Source organism: Glycine max, chromosome 7 (assembly GCF_000004515.6).
Source record: "Glycine max cultivar Williams 82 chromosome 7, Glycine_max_v4.0, whole genome shotgun sequence".
Lineage (NCBI taxonomy): Eukaryota > Viridiplantae > Streptophyta > Magnoliopsida > Fabales > Fabaceae > Glycine > Glycine max.
Genome location: NC_038243.2, coordinates 43,225,930 through 43,243,675, shown reverse-complemented (window position 1 = coordinate 43,243,675; position 17,746 = coordinate 43,225,930). Strand labels below are relative to the sequence as shown.

At 30.4% G+C, this 17,746-nt stretch overlaps 2 protein-coding genes across 2 annotated transcripts; one reads left to right on the top strand and one right to left on the bottom strand.

Moving 5' to 3' along the window:
- Window positions 1-5,471: 5,471 nt before the first annotated feature.
- LOC100793622 (uncharacterized) lies at window positions 5,472-8,436 on the top strand. Its single transcript, NM_001252818.2, is given in 4 exon segments — window positions 5,472-5,566; window positions 5,691-5,843; window positions 6,327-6,575; window positions 7,914-8,436. Coding segments are annotated over 4 exon segments (765 nt in total). The 5' UTR covers window positions 5,472-5,482; the 3' UTR covers window positions 8,193-8,436.
- A 501-nt stretch (window positions 8,437-8,937) lies between these two features.
- LOC100499706 (CASP-like protein 7) lies at window positions 8,938-11,043 on the bottom strand. The gene is given in 3 exon segments (NM_001251733.2): window positions 8,938-9,268; window positions 9,393-9,519; window positions 10,743-11,043. Coding segments are annotated over 3 exon segments (582 nt in total). The 5' UTR covers window positions 10,970-11,043; the 3' UTR covers window positions 8,938-9,040.
- Window positions 11,044-17,746: the final 6,703 nt, after the last annotated feature.

Below are 17,746 nucleotides of genomic sequence, written 5' to 3'. Positions count from 1 at the left end.
ATTGTCGGGTTCTCAAAATTATGTAAAAGAAAAAAACAATATTTGTATTGTAATAATATTGTTCTGGTATATTGTTTTTTAAATAATATGACTAACGTGTGATTAAATAATAACGTAAAATTTTGTATATAACTAACAACATCAAAATTAAACTAAATGATAAAAAGACATAAACAATCAAGTGAAATATTATGAAGATTCGTAAAGAAGCTCTTGATAACAGCAGTTGAGGGATCCACCTATTGAAAAACAATTGTGAGGTGCGCGGCGAGGCCATAGGATATATCGACAGTTTTCTCAGCCACGCTCATTCATTGGATAAAATCATAAAAAATCTGGGCAAGTAAGAGCGTGATTGCTTCACATTATAGTAACCCACTATATATCTTCTGGGCAAAGGAATTGACACGTTGAAGTATAAAGGACAGCTACAACAAAACAAGGTTGTTAAGATAGGTGAGCTTAAATTGACCCTAGACATATTAAATTGTCTCCTTCAATTATGTTATACATATATATCATGAGATAGATTAGACAACAACATTTTCCAAAAGTAAGAAAATTTCGTTAGCTCTGAGTTGTTGCATGGAATCAAAATTGTACGAAGTACTAATATATATCATGATTGGGAAGCTACAAACACCTATGTTTAAGTTGTTGTTTGGCTGCTATCAAAGAATGAACTTAATATTTTTATATACTCCACGAGATTTGGTGAGTTCTGTTAATCTTTTTCCGGTGCGTGGGAGTTAATTAATTTTGGTACATAATTTTATATTTATATTATAAATTATAATTTGCTAAGGGTTTTGTGTATATTAAGTCTCGAATAGAATGATATTAACAGACAATATCTCTCTATAGCATAAATTTACTTCTCTACACAGTTATATTTAATTATTTTAAATTTATTGACGATCCTATCAATATTACTATCAAATCAAAAGCAAAGTGTGATTAGTTTCATATTAGTTGGGAAAGAGTAATGAAAGATATATAAGAGATATGACTTATACACATGATGTTAATTTAAAGGTTTTGAGTAGAGACATATATAGTGTTGTTTGTCTTTGTAATTTTTGTCATTAGCTCGTTAACTTTTCTAGATGGTCCCCCATTGCAGAACATAGCAATGCGGAGAGACTTGCACAAAGGGGAAAATGTTGAAAAATCAAGTGACTAATTAGCCTCACATTAATTTGAAAAAGGCTCAATGAAAGATATATAAAAAATGTAACTCATATACTTTAGTGTTTCTTAAGATTTTGGGACGAAATGCGATATCAACTCGGCTGGTGATCCTTGCCTCCATTAACTTGTTAACTCTCTTCTACGTATTCCCCTAAACTCCCTAATTAACGCATACCGAGTTCTGGGACTCTTCGGCATCTAAATATTTTCTTGTCAAACTAAAGAAAAACACAGAAGTTATAGCAGCTTAAAATTTGATGGGGATCAAATGTTTTGTGATATGTAACCTATTCGTGCACATATAGAGCGTTACATGATCTCATCCAGTGATAAAAACGAGTCCATAGTTGTTTATTAGTTTTTATGTTGATATAGATTGTATTTTATGCCTTTTAGTTGAAACTTGTGGCCAAAATCTTTTCAACATTAAAGACAAGCTGACATATTTAACTTTTTTAAAATAAAAATGATCAGAAGAGTTGTTTGTTCAAAGCATTAAAGTTTAAGAAATTTTAGCAATATTGGAGTTTGGAGAATATTAACTAGTTGCGTGAAGTGATTAATGCTACTAAATTTGACGGTATTTTTCTAGAAACCATATATAGTCCTTTTTGTGCCATCACTGTCTGCATAACAGGCTTCAAAGAAAGTATAGTTTGGGCATTTCTTATTACCACTGGGACTCTAGGGATGCCTTGTTCTAAGCCCCAGAAAATAGAAATTGACAAATTGTTATTCTCACTCTCTGCATGCATGTTGCATCGAATAGGCTAAGGTCATCACCTTTTGTCGATGTCTCTGACACTAATTTACAGGTGTCAAAGGTACACGCAGTGAACAAATGGGCCCTTCCCTTTCTTGCTCATGAATGAATTAGAGAACATTACCTCCTGGGGTTCTTGGTCGTTAGGTACTTTTCATTTCATATATCACTCTAAATTTGTTGTATATTTGCAGCTCTGAGGCCTGTAACGCATTTATTGAAGAGATTCCTTGTGTTCTATGTTGATTTTGAGGGAAGGAAAATATAGCATGTGAGCATGCATGGAGTTAATTGAAATATTTTGGGAATTTCCTTTTATATATGTATACTTTTTTCTTTTCTTTTTTATAATGAAGACAATAAGGATAGAACATATCTAATACTAGTATATACTTAATGCTACACTGGTTTATGGATAAAAAATGTTACACTAGTTTCTTAGCTTTCCTTACACATACATTTGTTTTTGTATAAAACGATGAGTAATATTATACTAACAACAAAATCTTAAAACACATTTTTATAACTTTTTATTTTCTTTATCTCTTTCCATTACATTTAACATCTTATGCCACACTACTCTTGCTCTCTTCTCTCATTTTTCTCCTAAATTGTAATAATTGTTGTGGAAAAATTGTGTAAGAGTACCTTGGTATTGTTCAATCTTTAGAAATTTAGCTTGATTTTAAGAACAATCTGCTGCAATCCTGCAACGAAGTTGTTCCTAATAACATGCCAGGCTAAAACACCTTTCTGGTAACTATCATATAAACATGTTTGCATGTAATCGAAAAATTTAACCTTCTTTTGCAATGTTTGGTGCTGAGAATAATGAATGAACCAAAACTCTCCTTTCCTTTTGTATCCCTTTCAGTATTGGAAGAATTTGAAGATGAGAGAAAAATGAATATTTACTCTGCAGATCTAAAATTTCATTTTATCTTTTTCATATCCATCCTATTAGTATTTATAGGGAATAATAATATACTATTATTATCTATATTTTCCCTTCTTTTTCCTATGAACCAAATAACGTAGCATTTCTCTTCCCTTTCCGTCCATCTCCATCTCTATTGAACCAAACCTTGTTGGCGTGTTCCTCTTGATCATCTTCAAAGCTTTGACAATGACCTCTAATATGATAACTATGAAACTTAACAGACATTAATCCTCAGCCAGAATTCTGGTTTAATTAATTAAGTCAAAATTCCTATAGTGGTACAACTTTCTTTGATTTATGCATAGCTTGATATTTTCAAAATCTGTCTGGAAAATTTCTATAACCCAAAGTCCTGTACTGAGTAGCATACACTTCTTTTTCTTTTTCTCTTTTTTAATATCTAAGTAGCATACACTTCAAAGTTTCAATAATAAAATATAAAATGAATCCAAAACTTCACAATACTAGGGGGAGGCCTATGCTATTTACACCTCTCTTTTTTTCTCTCTCTTCACACTTCCACTTTTTTTAATCCTAAAATACTTCTATTCTCTCTCACTTTTTCACAAATCTTACTAAAACTAGTTTTGTAACGTAGTTATGTTTTAACATTACATAAGCTAGTTTTGTAATGTAATTATATATATATATATATATATATATATATATATATATATATATATATATATATATATTACAGAAATTAATTTCTTTAATATTGTGTAATTCTCTTCCAGCACTTCTTGTGCTTTTAATGAATTTTTGTTGCTGATAAAAAAAAGTATAAATAGAATGGTCTTGGGGGGTGTGCTATGCCCCCACAAAAGTACAATACATGACAGTTGTTGTTTCCTGTACTTCCGTTACTTCCTACACTCTTTCTAGAATCTTTTTTATATTCCGGGTTGATAATTCCAAAAGACAAAAATATGGTACCGGAAGCAATAGCCTACCGGACGACACTCAAAGCCCAGTAGCAAGCTAATATAGTAACTTATAACTCTTCCTCCAAATAAAACTTAATTTAATATCATTTAGGTCAATAACTTTTTTTGTTACAATTTAGGTCAATGATTTAGATATCAGATATTGAAGAAAGTGATAAAATATACACTTCAATCTTAGCCAAAGGCCAAGAAAGGCATGCTTTATTTGACATCACCTTCCAGTTCACTTGGGAGTACTAATGTAGTGCTTCACGCAATCACGCCCATCTCTACATATTCTTCTGTTTACCTATTACATGTCCAATGTATGTTTTCTTGAGAGTAGGCATTTATTATCTATTCTTGTAGAAACTATATTTAATTTAGTGCTATAAAAGAAAAACAAAACTTTCAACTAAAAAATTGTTGAGATAAGAGGTAGAGAGTAGAGACCAACACTCCACTCCATCACACGGGATGACCAGAATAGAAGATAGATGTTCCTCCACGCTTCTTATTTGACATAACAAAAATCATGGGTGTTGTAATATTTTCTTATTTGATTTGATTCACGGCTTAGTTTTCAACAAAACTAATATTCACAATTTATAAACTTTATAAATTAAATCAAATTATGAGATTGTATAGAAGAATAAATCAAATTTCAATCTAAAGCTTGATCAGACACCACATCTTTATCTTTATATTACTTTAAAATTGAAGAATACACTTTACACATTCATTAATTTGCGGTTTATTTACAATAATAACTAAATTGAATAAAAGTAAGTTTAATATTTACTTATTTTGAGTATAACTTTTTTATATTGTCAACTAATTAAAAATCATCATGTCGGGTATCATTCTTAAATATTGTAAAAGTTAATAAACTTGTTTAATTAATAAATGGATGATAGTGTGAGTTTAAATTATACTCTAAATAATTATAAAAACCAATAGATAAATTAATTTTAAACTATAATTATTAATACCTCCTTTTCATGACTGTAGATGTTTTAGGCTTATTTCTTTTATCTTAAATAGTTGATGTTTTTTTTCAATTATATTTTTAATTAATATCTCATAGGTAATGGTGCAACATAAAAAATTAAGGTATTAAATGAAGATATTTTAGTTCAAATATAATAGTAATCTATTAAATATTCTTTAATTTATTTGCATTAACCCTTAAACTTCATGAAAAAGGTAATACATGCAAGTAACAATAAATAAAATAATAATGATATACTAAATTTAAGAAACATTCAAATGACACTAAAAAATAAACCCCCAACTTAAGGAGGATAGTTAGAGATATTTGCAATTAAAGATTAAACAAATCAATTTCGTTACGTAAACACCACAAATTAATACCACTTTTGCGATCACACGGCATTTTCCTGAACGAATTTAAGAAAGATAGTAGCAAAGTCCTTAATTAATTTTCATTTTCTAGAGAAAAACTCAGTCAGCAGAATGATTTAGATTAGAGTAGTCGTGGATTCACTCGCGCCATGTAATAGAAGTTAGTTGAAATTGGATAAAAAGGACCACATTCCTTTTTTTTTTTTTTTTTTCCTTTCATCGTACCATTAAATTTACACTGAAATCGCCAAATACAACTAAAAGCACAACACTGATCCTTTCATTTGCAAATTGCAAATGCAGAAAGGAAAAGCGGATTCTGTCTCCATCCTCAGTTCCCTTCCTGAAGATGTTGCCCTCAAAATTGCTTCGCTGCTTCAGGTTCGAATTTGGTTGGAAACCCTCTTAAAATTGTATTGTGATCACGAATTTCATTTTACCTTACATAGAAAAGCGTTGATTTTTTATTGACCCTTTTGTGTTGTTCTCAATTTGGTGCAAAAAGGTGCGGGATTTGTGTGCCTTAGGTTGTTGTTCGAGGTTCTGGAGGGAACTCTGCTTCTCAGATTGCATTTGGGAGTCTCTTGTCAGAAACAGATGGCCCTTACTCTCTTCCTTCCATTTCCCTTCTTCTTCCACTCATTCTCCCAATTTCAAGGTATCCTCCACTGATTCTCCTCTATTGGAGGAACACCCTATTTGTTTTTCAACCTTGTTTATACAAAGTTTTGTACTTTTCTTTATTGGTTTCTGAATTGGGACTCTGGGTAATCATCGTCTAAGCCCTAAATTCTTTTTTCTTTAATATTCAATTTTTTTTAACCTTTGTAGGAAAGAACTTGGTCCCCTGTTATTAAATTGAGTAAATACTAAATAGTACATACACAAGCAAGGTAAAAAAAAAAAAGTATACTGTCAACGAATTAGAAATTGCCACGGATGGTAATTTGATTAACATTTGCATTAATTACCTTATAAGTCATCCCTTGCATAATTTCTAATTGGTTAAGAATGTAAAACCCCTTATACTGTCGCTGAATGGAAATTAAACTGTATTAAATTATGGTTATATGGTGCTCATGTATTGCTGGTTGGATGTATAGTACAGTAATTGTTGCTTGTTTGGAAAATTGGGTTACAGAAGTGGAGGAAATTGTACTTGGAGAGGCAAGTGGAATTGGGACTTAGAGCAAGGTCTGTCGTGAAGTTTCTGGAAGCTTGTTCTCGTTCTGAGTCACTTGAGGTTGGTGACTATCTGAAAGCTGTTGACACCTTGATTGGTACCATGTTTGGGTTTGAAGACGTGCAGAGGTTCTTGTTCAACCCTCAAATGAATGTGCTGATTAACTTGGTTGGGCTACACTATTGCCTCACAACCCTTGGGATTCCGGTATTCTCATTCTTTGACACCCTATTTTGATTTGTTCATGAGTCTTACTAATTATTGCCCTTAGAGCATTGATTAAGGAATTGATAAATAGAAAGTTTTTATGAAAATTACATTGCATTGGAAATCATGGGGGAGTGCATCCCAATAAAAAAACTTTCCACTTTTGATTCCTTAACCAATGCCCATAGGGAGCTAGTTAGCATTTTCCTTGTTTTATTTACAGTTTAACTAGATAAACTTTTTTTGTTGAGATCCCACATATTTTTGGTTCCTTTCAAAAGGTAATTGCTTCATCATTGGTTAACTTGGTGTCGCTTGGTGATAATTTGGATAATTACTATGCATGAGTTTATCAAACTGTCTTTGGCATATTGGCATTGGTATATATGCTACTTTCATTTGCTGCAAGGTTGCAATTAGAAAACATGATTAAATATAGTTTGACATTTGCCAACTGTGAAATCCGAACAGCTGTTTGATTGCATGCAATTGAGTTTATTCAAGTTTATCTCATCTAACCATTTGTGCTGAATTTCTTTTGCTTGTTTGTTTCACCACATTAATTAAGAAAGTTCAGTTACTTGTTTCCTTAATGCTTCAACTTTCTCATAATTATTCATAATCTTTGGTCAATCAAATAAAATATATTTTGATCAGTTTTATATAGGGTAATAATATCATGGTAAACTTAAAAACAATGACTAGAAAAAAAATCCATGTGACACATGCTCAAAATCAGTTGTTGTTTGCGTGTGTGCTTTTCATGTGTCTTGAAAATAAGATAGCATGCCATCTAACAGTACCTAGTCTTTGGCATTCATTGCTTTGTTCCCAAGTTTGCATATTTAAAACCTTTAGAAATAAGTGGTGTCTTTTCATCTTTTACCTGTTTTCTTTTCCTTAGAACTTCATTTCTATCCTTTATTCGTTGAGCCTTCCTTAGAGAAATAAAAAGGATAAAGGTGAACCATGGTCTGTAATATATATTTTCAGATTTTCCCGCTTCTTTTTTTTGCTCTTCCCAAGAAGGCTCTTACATAGAAATTGTTCTACAAGATCATGCAGTGCATCGAATATTTAATTGAATAGATGTCTGCCTCGTAATTATGTGGACTTCGTTTTGGGCACTTAAGTAGGTAAACAAGTGGATCAAATTGTGTAGGTGTCTGTCAACGTGGTTGATCTAAATTGGTTTTCTCATTCTCTGTTAGACACTTAACAATTAAGTCTATTTAATACTGAAGTCTTCAGCCTTGATGATGGAAAGCATATGAAACCTTTTGAAGAACTAAACCAGAGTGTGGCATGTATTTGATATGTAACTGTCTTCATTGGCAGGGTGATAATCTTGTAGAAGCCCTTCGGACTCATGAGATCTCCGATCGGCGTGTCTGCATCAAGTGGTGGAAAGTTGGTAGATGGTACTATGGCTTCCGCATGAGGGATGAGTCACATTCTCGGTGGGTTTCTTTGGCAGATTTGGCAACAGAAGATGATGAGCATGTTTTGGGAGTGCTTCGCCGAGGTACTGTTCATGAGGTTTTACGTGTTCAGATCTCTGTGGTTGGTCGTCCATCAACACCTTGGTCCTGCCAGATTACCCAGAGATTGGAATAGCTATACGGAGATAAACTAAAGTATTGATATCTATCTGAATTAGTATGTGTATAGTTATTGTTTGTAAAATTCTGCGGTAACATGTATAGTTTGTCATCAAAGATAAGACAATAATAAGTTCATAATGTTCGTTATCTTCTTTTCGTGGTATATTTGAACTCCATATCTCGTTGTATATAACTGAGGCTTTATAACTTGATATATGACAGCACCTCATAAAATGAAAATAAGCCTTGAAGGTTTTGGTAATTGGTAATTTTACTTGTTAGGAGGCAGATTTAGGAGTTTTGTTGTTGTATACACATACTGGAAATTAGACCTTTCATGTGAATGATTCTCAAGCTCATAGTGACAACTGACCCCAAAACCTGTCATTTCAAATGCTAAGGCATCGCCTATATCCAATGTTAACATTTTCTCTTCACTCTTGGTTATTAGATTTTAGGAAGTATCCTTTCAAAGTATTAGATGATAAACAGAATTAGTAGTGTTTTATTCGTTGCAGCAAATGCTCATTTTGTGGTTGACAAGGATTAATCCTTAGTAATTGCGGCATTGGCTTCCAATTCCAATGACTTTAATGCATCAATAACATGGTATTCAATATTATTTTTGTGGGAACATATATAATTACAAATTTCAATTTATGGCACAAATGTCTTGTAAAATAGTACAAATTAGGTCCTTGGAGGGGAAAACACTGATTTACAAAAAACAGTCAACACAACTGAAGCAACACATTAAGTCATCTACACACTCTTAACAATTACTGAGCACACTAACTTTATAAACAATAAATGAAGATGTATGCATAAATATGCAGAATGCATGATCCATGTTCCTTCCATCTACTTGGGGACTCGGCTATGAATGCTGTAAGCTGAAAGCCAAATGAGCAAGACTGTCACAACGCTTCCAAACAAAGCCACTGCTATGGAGGCACCAACATGCCTACAGAACTTGTCGTAAACATGGCAAATTTTATTCCAACCCACCACGTGTCTGTTTCCCTTCAAACCCAAATATGCTACACCCCCAGCTGTGCCTGTTGCTGAGGCTATTATCCCCAATATCAGCTGCAAAAGAGTCACGGTAATGTATTCATTTGTTGTGCTTTGATATATATAAATTAAAGCAAGTTAGTTTGAGAAGAGAAGATGAATAGCATGGTGAAAAAGAATGATTTATTGGATTAATTACCGCATCCCATAAGATAAAGTAGAGGAGCAACTTGGTTTTGAGGGCTGGCTTGTTACTGGCAAAGAGTGATGCAAGTGTTGTAATGATACTGTAGAGGCCAGTAACGGACAATGCAGCTACAAAATAACTGCGTGCATATCACATTACATGTCAATTTGCAAGTGGGCAATAACAAGTAATATTGAGAAGACTTGTTTGACAAAAAAAGATATTGGTGAGAATAAGGCATTTTAATAAATAAATTAATACTAGTTGTATTGTATGTAGATGGAAGACTTTAAATCTATAAATTCTATATATATATATATATATATATATATAAAGAATCAAGGAAAAAAAACCTACAAGTCCTCAGGAACCGTTTCATATTAATATATTTAATACTACAAAAGAAAATCAACTAATGTTCTGAAAAATGGCTCTGGCATCCTTTAAGCACGTAGTCTTAGATAAAACCCCAAGATTCATATATATGGGAAAAACTATGAGAGGGTTTTATCTAGCTTCTTACCATACTTCTTGGAAATAAAATAAAAGAAACAGAAACTCAGGAAGCAAAACCCTTCACATGGGAAGCAAGTCATAGATCGATAGCGTTGGCTTCTTCCTTTGAATTTGAAACATTTAATCACTGAAACATTAATATTGGAACCTAGCTATCTATCTTTTTGTCTCGTATACAACTAATTAAGGTACGAGTATCCTTAATTTGTGTCTAGTAATTTCACTTGCTGAAGGCATGAGCGCAAAGTTGGATAGTGGATACTCCTATATCCCTAGTTATAAAGTCTCATAAACTAAGGAAAATTTTTCGATCACATTAGTAAAGGTTGGTGTAAGCTTAATACAAGTCGATTTTTATAATTGATTCTTCATGACAAGAAAGTTGTCATTTGATGTCACATGCTGCAAATAACCACAGTAAAGAGGCATATAGCAAAATACTTTCTTCACCTTTTTGCTTAAAGAAAAAGGTATGTTTCTTGATAAACTTCTTAGTAACCACTACTAAGAGAAGAAAAGAAGAAAGCACGGTGAATTAAGCTTTTTTCCCAAGTTAAAATTAATTTATACATAACTTAAAATCAGATTTTGGAAAAACTAAATGGGAGAACTTGTATACATTAATTAGTTTATATATAAGCTTTGGTTTTTAACATGGAATCCATATAGCCAACTTTACCTAATAAGATATGACTTTGTTTCCGTTTTTGTTGTATAAGCTATTTTTAACTAAAGACCAAAACTTAATTCATCATAATTTTTTATTGTTTTTCTTAACTTATCTATATGATAGTCTCAGTCATAATAAATATGCTAAAAACTTGATTAACTATATATCCAACTTACACAAAGGCTGGTGAGTATCTGAACTTGGCTGGCCATGGCACAGGCTGTGGAACACGAATAACCTCTGTTTGATTAGCAGTGACGATCACCACAACAGCTACCAGTGATGCTGCAAACAATAGAAACCTTAGGATGACATCAAATTTAAAGTAATCAACACCAGCAGGAGCTGGAGTTGAAGATGTTCTGTATTCAGGGTCGCCGCCAGGCTTGTCTGTAGAAGCCATTTGTGATGCTTTGATAGCAGGTAGCTAGTGATAATAATACTAATAAACTTAGTGGTGAGAGAGAGAGAGAGAGAGATAAGGATAGTTGAACAATTGTGCAAATATATATAGATGGATATGGACTTTGGGGAAAGCCAATGGAGCCAGAAAGGTGTAAAAACAAATGAGTTGGAGTTTCCTGCACGTTATATAGTTGGTGTGGTACGTGAATGCGATGAGCCTCATACATACAGCTAATAGTCTGTTAGAACATTTGATATGCGTAATCTCAACTCTCAAGGTTTACATGGAAAATTAATACATGAGAATATTTGGCATGCTTGATTTCAAGATTGACATTTCAAACCAAAGATATTTTTGGTTGCCAGCTAGCTAAATTACTTGGTAATAATTGTAATCTTAGATTCGGATTTTGTGTGTATTATATTTTCTTCATCTCTAATTATAATATCTTTTTAATTTTTTTTTAAATTATAAGATTTTAATTTTTAGATATATATATTTTTTTAACTATTAATAAGAAATAATTAAGTGTATAAAAAAATAAAAAGTAATTTATAAATAAAAATATAAATAAATAACATATTTAATACAATTAATTAAATTATTATATTTCTTAAAAAACACAAATAAGTTGAAAGATTTTTACGATTAGGAATTAGGCAAGGAGAGAATATATATCATATGCATTATATATTTATTATATGGGGACACAGGGAACAGGGAAGAGACATAAGTGTTACATCCATGGCACCTTAAAAGACGTTTCTTAATTTTAGTGCTTTGCTAGCTCCCTTGGTAATTTCTGGTTGGAAGATAAGAACTAATTGTCTTATGTGGCATTGATGTAGAACATGTACGAAACAATCATATGTCGTTGATTTCCCCCTAATCATGATTGAGTGAATTTCCAGAATCAAAGTTGTAGTTCAGTGGTTGGTAGAATAGAAGACTAGAGGGGAAAAAAAGAGCAGATACCCGAAATATGTATCAAAATACAATATAGCTAGTATTACTCTTTGCACGTCCTATCATTTTTATACTTATTTATCTTTTCATTTTCATGTGCAGTTCTATCAATTAACTACCTCTTAATTAAAAGTGTAGATTTTGTAAATTTTGCTTCTTCAATTCTTTTTTCTACATTACTGTTTGGTTCATTTTTGTAATACTTTTCTTCTACAGAAAAAAGAAAAGGTCAAACGTGTTTGAAGAAAAAATCTTTAAAAATTAAGGAAGGAGTTTAATTTTTATAAAAGAAATTTGAAAAAAAAAATTAACCTTAACTGAAATAAATTTTAAATTAAATTATATACATTACCCTCTAGTGTTAAACTCTTATATTAATTAAAAAAATAGTTGACATTATTTAATTTTCTTTATCTCAAGTAAAAAGTAAAATTATTTTAAAATATTTTGTTACCATGAATAAAAAATAGTAATTAAAAATAGAATTAGAATTAAATAAAAGATGTTTTAAAAATGATAGCATTAAATATGATAAAATTAATTAGGTTGATTTATATTTAAATCTAATATATGAGACCATTTTTTTATGTATATAAATCTGAATTCCACAATTTTTATCTCTCCTTTATCCTAAACTAATCGATATGAGACAATAAAATGAACCTATTAATTTCAAAAGGAGTTTCTAAGCTAAAAGTGTCGAATAATTTCTATTCTATTCTATTCTAAAGCTCTTAATAATTTAAACTTTAATTTTAAAGTGAATATTAAGCAAACAAAAAATATGTTGAGTATTAACATAAGAAAATGATGATATAAAAGTATTACATTTACTAATAATTAATTTTTATTAGAGAATCTAACTGGTTATGTTTAGTGAAATTTTTCTTTTTAATCATGTTTTGTTTATCTATAAAATTTAAATCCAAATTCTTACTAAAGAACATCGAGCCTAGAATCATTCACATCAATAACTTGTTGGTAAAGTATTACATACTTGCATTATAGAGCAATGTAGAGTTATTAGCCATGGCTAAATTCAATTGGACACAATTTAATCTCAACTTAATTACTATGTAGAAATTATATATGGAGAGTAAATTGCGTGTAGCCAGCTGCTCCACATTCTTGAAGGTTCTCTTTTCTTTTTCCTTTGAGATATTTTTGGTGGGTCATATAGAGGAAGGGTTAGCCGGAGCAATTCTTTTGCTTAATTTTATCAATATCATGTCTTTTGATTATTTTTATATTTTATCCTTAAGTGAAGAAAGGATCTAATAATATGTTCAATCAATCACACAAAACTTTCTGTGAAACATCGGAACCTAACTAAAGCTAATGATGCTGCGTACTCCATGATTTAACACGCTATCAATCTTCTACCATTCTATGGTTCTTTAAATATATAATTAAAAAAAAGAGACTAAATATTTGGTCCAAATAAAGTGAAAAAGAATAAAAGAATCTCCTTTTTCTTTCAAATTTTTTTCTCTTTTCTTTTCCTCCATCATATATAAATTCAAATATGCATTTAACTATAGTTTCTGCTAATCTTTGAGTTCAGACTTGGCCAACTTTTGTGTGCATCGTTTGCTAGACTTTCAATTTGAAATACGGAGAGTATGACCATTTTCCAACAGATCGAACCTTCACGAATTCAATGATGCGTAGTTCAAATAAAGAACATTGATGAATGTTGTATGCATAACGTCACAGTGGGATAAGTTCTATATATCTTCCATACACGTACGTGTCATGTATATTAATCCTCGTCATAGTTGAACGACAACGCAATTGAATTAACAACTGGTTTTGGTCATATTCAGCCAAATGACCAAGTCTCCTATCTTAAATAATCATTCGATATAAGGACACACAAATTAATCAATTAATTTACCCGATGCGTTCAGATAGGCAAGAAAGTTGACCAGGAATTCGTATTCACATTTCATTTGTTTGAGAATTCGGGTTAAATAACTCCGGAAGAAAAAGAAAACAAAATTATTTAATTTGCATATCCAGATTCACAATCGCTTTCAGTATCAAATGTGTATCTTCTACTTATATGTTCGGCTTCCTTTTTTGTAGATTTTTTGCGTTAATTAATTGGATGCCAGATAGTCAGAGGAGAAGTTAATTATTAGTTAACATGAATTTTGGACTTTGTTTTGCTACATTCCGGTGATCAATTATGAAGAACTTCAGCTTACCCAACTTACAGGTAAACTCGAAGTGGAAAATAATGTTAGCTGTGCGTCTTAGTCTTCACCACTGGTAAGAAACTGAAGTTTCGTGAAGGTTGAAAGTTTGACATACACTAATGATACTGCTAATCTACTATTGGACTTAATTAGAAGACAAATACGTGGATACCATCTGAATAATTTGGTGGAAAATCATATTAAAAATTAATTTTAAGACAATAGATCTCACGGTAATTAATATTTGTAAATTATATATATAAAAAAATATAAAATTGGTCCTATATTTGCGAAAGGATAAAGGGAGAAGGAAAAAAAAATTTGTCACCCACCAGTGCTGCTGCATCACACACACCATCCATCGTCACAAAAATCACAAATCCAAACAGCACCACCGTGTCCCGACCATTACACCACACACCGTCATCACACGACAGCTAAAAAGAAAATCGTTGATCTAAAGCTTCTATTATAAAATAGTTATTCCAGAAGTGTTATATATATTATGAAATAACTATTTCATAATAAAAAACTTATTCCAAATTATTTTTTATTACGCAATAGTTAGTTGTTCAAAAGTATATATATATATATATATATATATATATATATATATATATATATATATATATATATATATATATATATATATATTTTGGAAAAACTATTTTATAATAGAAAAAATTTCATTTTAAAAGAATTTTTTTAAAAGAATTTTTCTATTGCAAAATAGATGTTTTAAAAGTGTATATATGTATTATAGAATACTTATTTCATAATAAAAAAATCATATTATATAATAACTTTTCTGGAATAATTTTTCTAGAAAAAAAGAATTCTATTATAGAATAATTATTTTGAAAATATATATGTATTATGAAATAATTATTTCATAATAGAAAACATCACATTCCAAAATATGTGGAATAGTTATTCAGAAAGGAATTTTTTTTTCTATTATGAAATACTTGCTTTGAAAGTACATGTATATATTATAAAACAACTATTTTGAAATATAATTTTTTTTATTATGAAATAGATATTCCATGATATATATACACTTTTAAAATATTTATTCCATAATAAAAAAATTCTAAATATATACTTCCAAAACAACAACTATTTCATAAGCTTTTACATCAATGATTTTCTTTCTGGTGCAGTGGTGCGGTGGCGCGGTAAAGGACGAAGCAGCCCGGATTGAAGGGTTGGCACGCATTCCCAGAGGAAGAAGACAGAAGAAAAAGAATAGGACATTTTTGTCCATTTAACTTGTTTTGAAAGATGTAAGATTCAAATGAGAGGTATAAAATTCAAATACCACAATATCAATGTAACATGGACATCGGTTTGAGCCTATCCCGACGATTGAACAGCTACCACCGACTGCTATTAGGTGTTTGGGATCTACAGTGCATAATTATTATTTCTATTTTTTTATTTTGTAGAAACTAAATTATTTATGGGAAGTAATTCTAGTCAAGTAGGATGAACGGTACAAAAAAAAAAGAAAATCAGCAGACGAGCTGTAAAATAATTTTATTTTTAATTATTTAAAAATCGAATTCAAAATCAAAAGTTAAGTTGAGAAATCTTGTATAATTAATCCTCTATATTTCACCGTGATGAACAATGAATTATTTAACATGATAATAATTAATAAATAAGAGCGGGGCTGATCCCGTTGTTGCGTAATGGTCATAAAAATCTATTGACCTGCTCTCAGCCATTTCCGTTGATCATAAATGCGTGGAAAAAAGAAGAAAGAAAGGGATTGTGACCTTGTTTGCGTTGACAAATCAACATACCCAGATTCGTATATCAAACTAAATTTGTGGAGTTCAATTATGCTTACCTTGCATTGCATGCAGCTTTAGCCGTTGCTACCGCTTTTGCCTTCGCTGTTTAATAAAACATTCTTGTTATATTACTTCGCTCCATAAAACAACTTTTAACAAATCTGTTTCTCTCTCTTCTTATAGGATTTTTGTTTCAAATAATTGTTGCCTTTTTTTATTTATTAAAATACCTTTATTTATTTTATTTTTCTTAATAAGACATTTTCTCTCTCTTTATGAGTAGTGAAGAAAATGATTAATTGACACAAATTAATAAAATCAACTACATAATTAATATTCTCTCTTTAAATTAATTGATTAGATAAAAAGTAATTAAATGAAATAAGTGAGATTAAGAATTTCAATAATCTCTTAAGAGTTGTGTTACTGATCATACAATAATTTAAACATTAATATTTTTTTTTTTTGCATCCAGCTCTATCTCTAGCTTGATTACATTATTTATTACATGCATCTTATACTTACCTCTCATTCTCTTTTTTAGTTGCAAAATTTGTTATACAACTTATTTTACAAATAATATTTTTCTAATAGTAAGGACAATTTTAAAAAATAATAAAACTTGTTAATAAATTTAATATCGTGAAAATATAAAAATGAATGTAATAACCTTTTAGTTAACAAATAAGAACATTAATAAAATTATTTTATAGTATAGTCTTTTTTTTTGTAGAACTTAAAAATTAAAACTAATATAGCTTTTGAGAGACAGAGGACAAATGCAATAAAATTGTATAGAACAGTTATTGGTACTGATCACAAAAAGAAAAAGGGTTACGAGCAGGACCCTCTCTCGGGATATCCTTAATACAAAGGGATCATGGATACAGACGAAGCAGCCACATATGAAAAGATCTATACAACATTTAAATGAAGTAGTTGACAGGTATGTATTATTTCGGAAAACTTAGGTGATGCAATTAAGTCACCATGTATTATTTGAAAATTTAATAATAACAAAAAATCAATTTGTAAGATTGCCTGCACACACACACTTTTTTTTAATGGATTTGAGCCTCTAAAATAAGAATGTGCACTTTAGTTGATAAAATGCATCCACTTAGAAAATTAATTTTTGATTGAGAATTTTAATAATATCAAATGCTATTTCCATTTCAAATTAATTAACGTTTATATTTTTTCACACATATTAAAAAACTAATAAATAACTTAATTAGTAAAAATTTACTAAAATAGTCTTACTCTTTTCCTCAATATCTATAAATAATATGATAAAAAAAGTCTATAAATACATTAATAGGTACTCCAAAAGTCTTAATTCAAAAGAAAACTATTTTAAAATATACGATATTTTATTTAACCGAAAACATGGGTACGGAACTTAGTTCTAAGTATAGTCATCGAACTGAAAGTTGTTATTTGTGTAGGTACACAGGGCATTTTTTCACATGAGTCAATATATACGGACCCGAATATTGTCATCACCCCCAAATGTTCAATGATGAGTGAAATTAAAGAAAATAATGCTATTACAAGAAAAATAGTGTATACATTTACAATGCATGTGTATGTTTAGATTACCATTTATAAAAGTATTTCAATAATTGTTTCTCTCAAACTAAGTTTTTAAATTAAATTTTAGTCTTAAACATTTTTTTTTAAAAAAATGATATTAAATTTATTTTTTTTCTTTGAAGGAGTTTGGAGATTCCCCACATGCAAATCAAGCATAGCCATAGTGACTAAAAAAAAATGGAGTGCGATTATTTGGGGGTGTGTTATAGTTG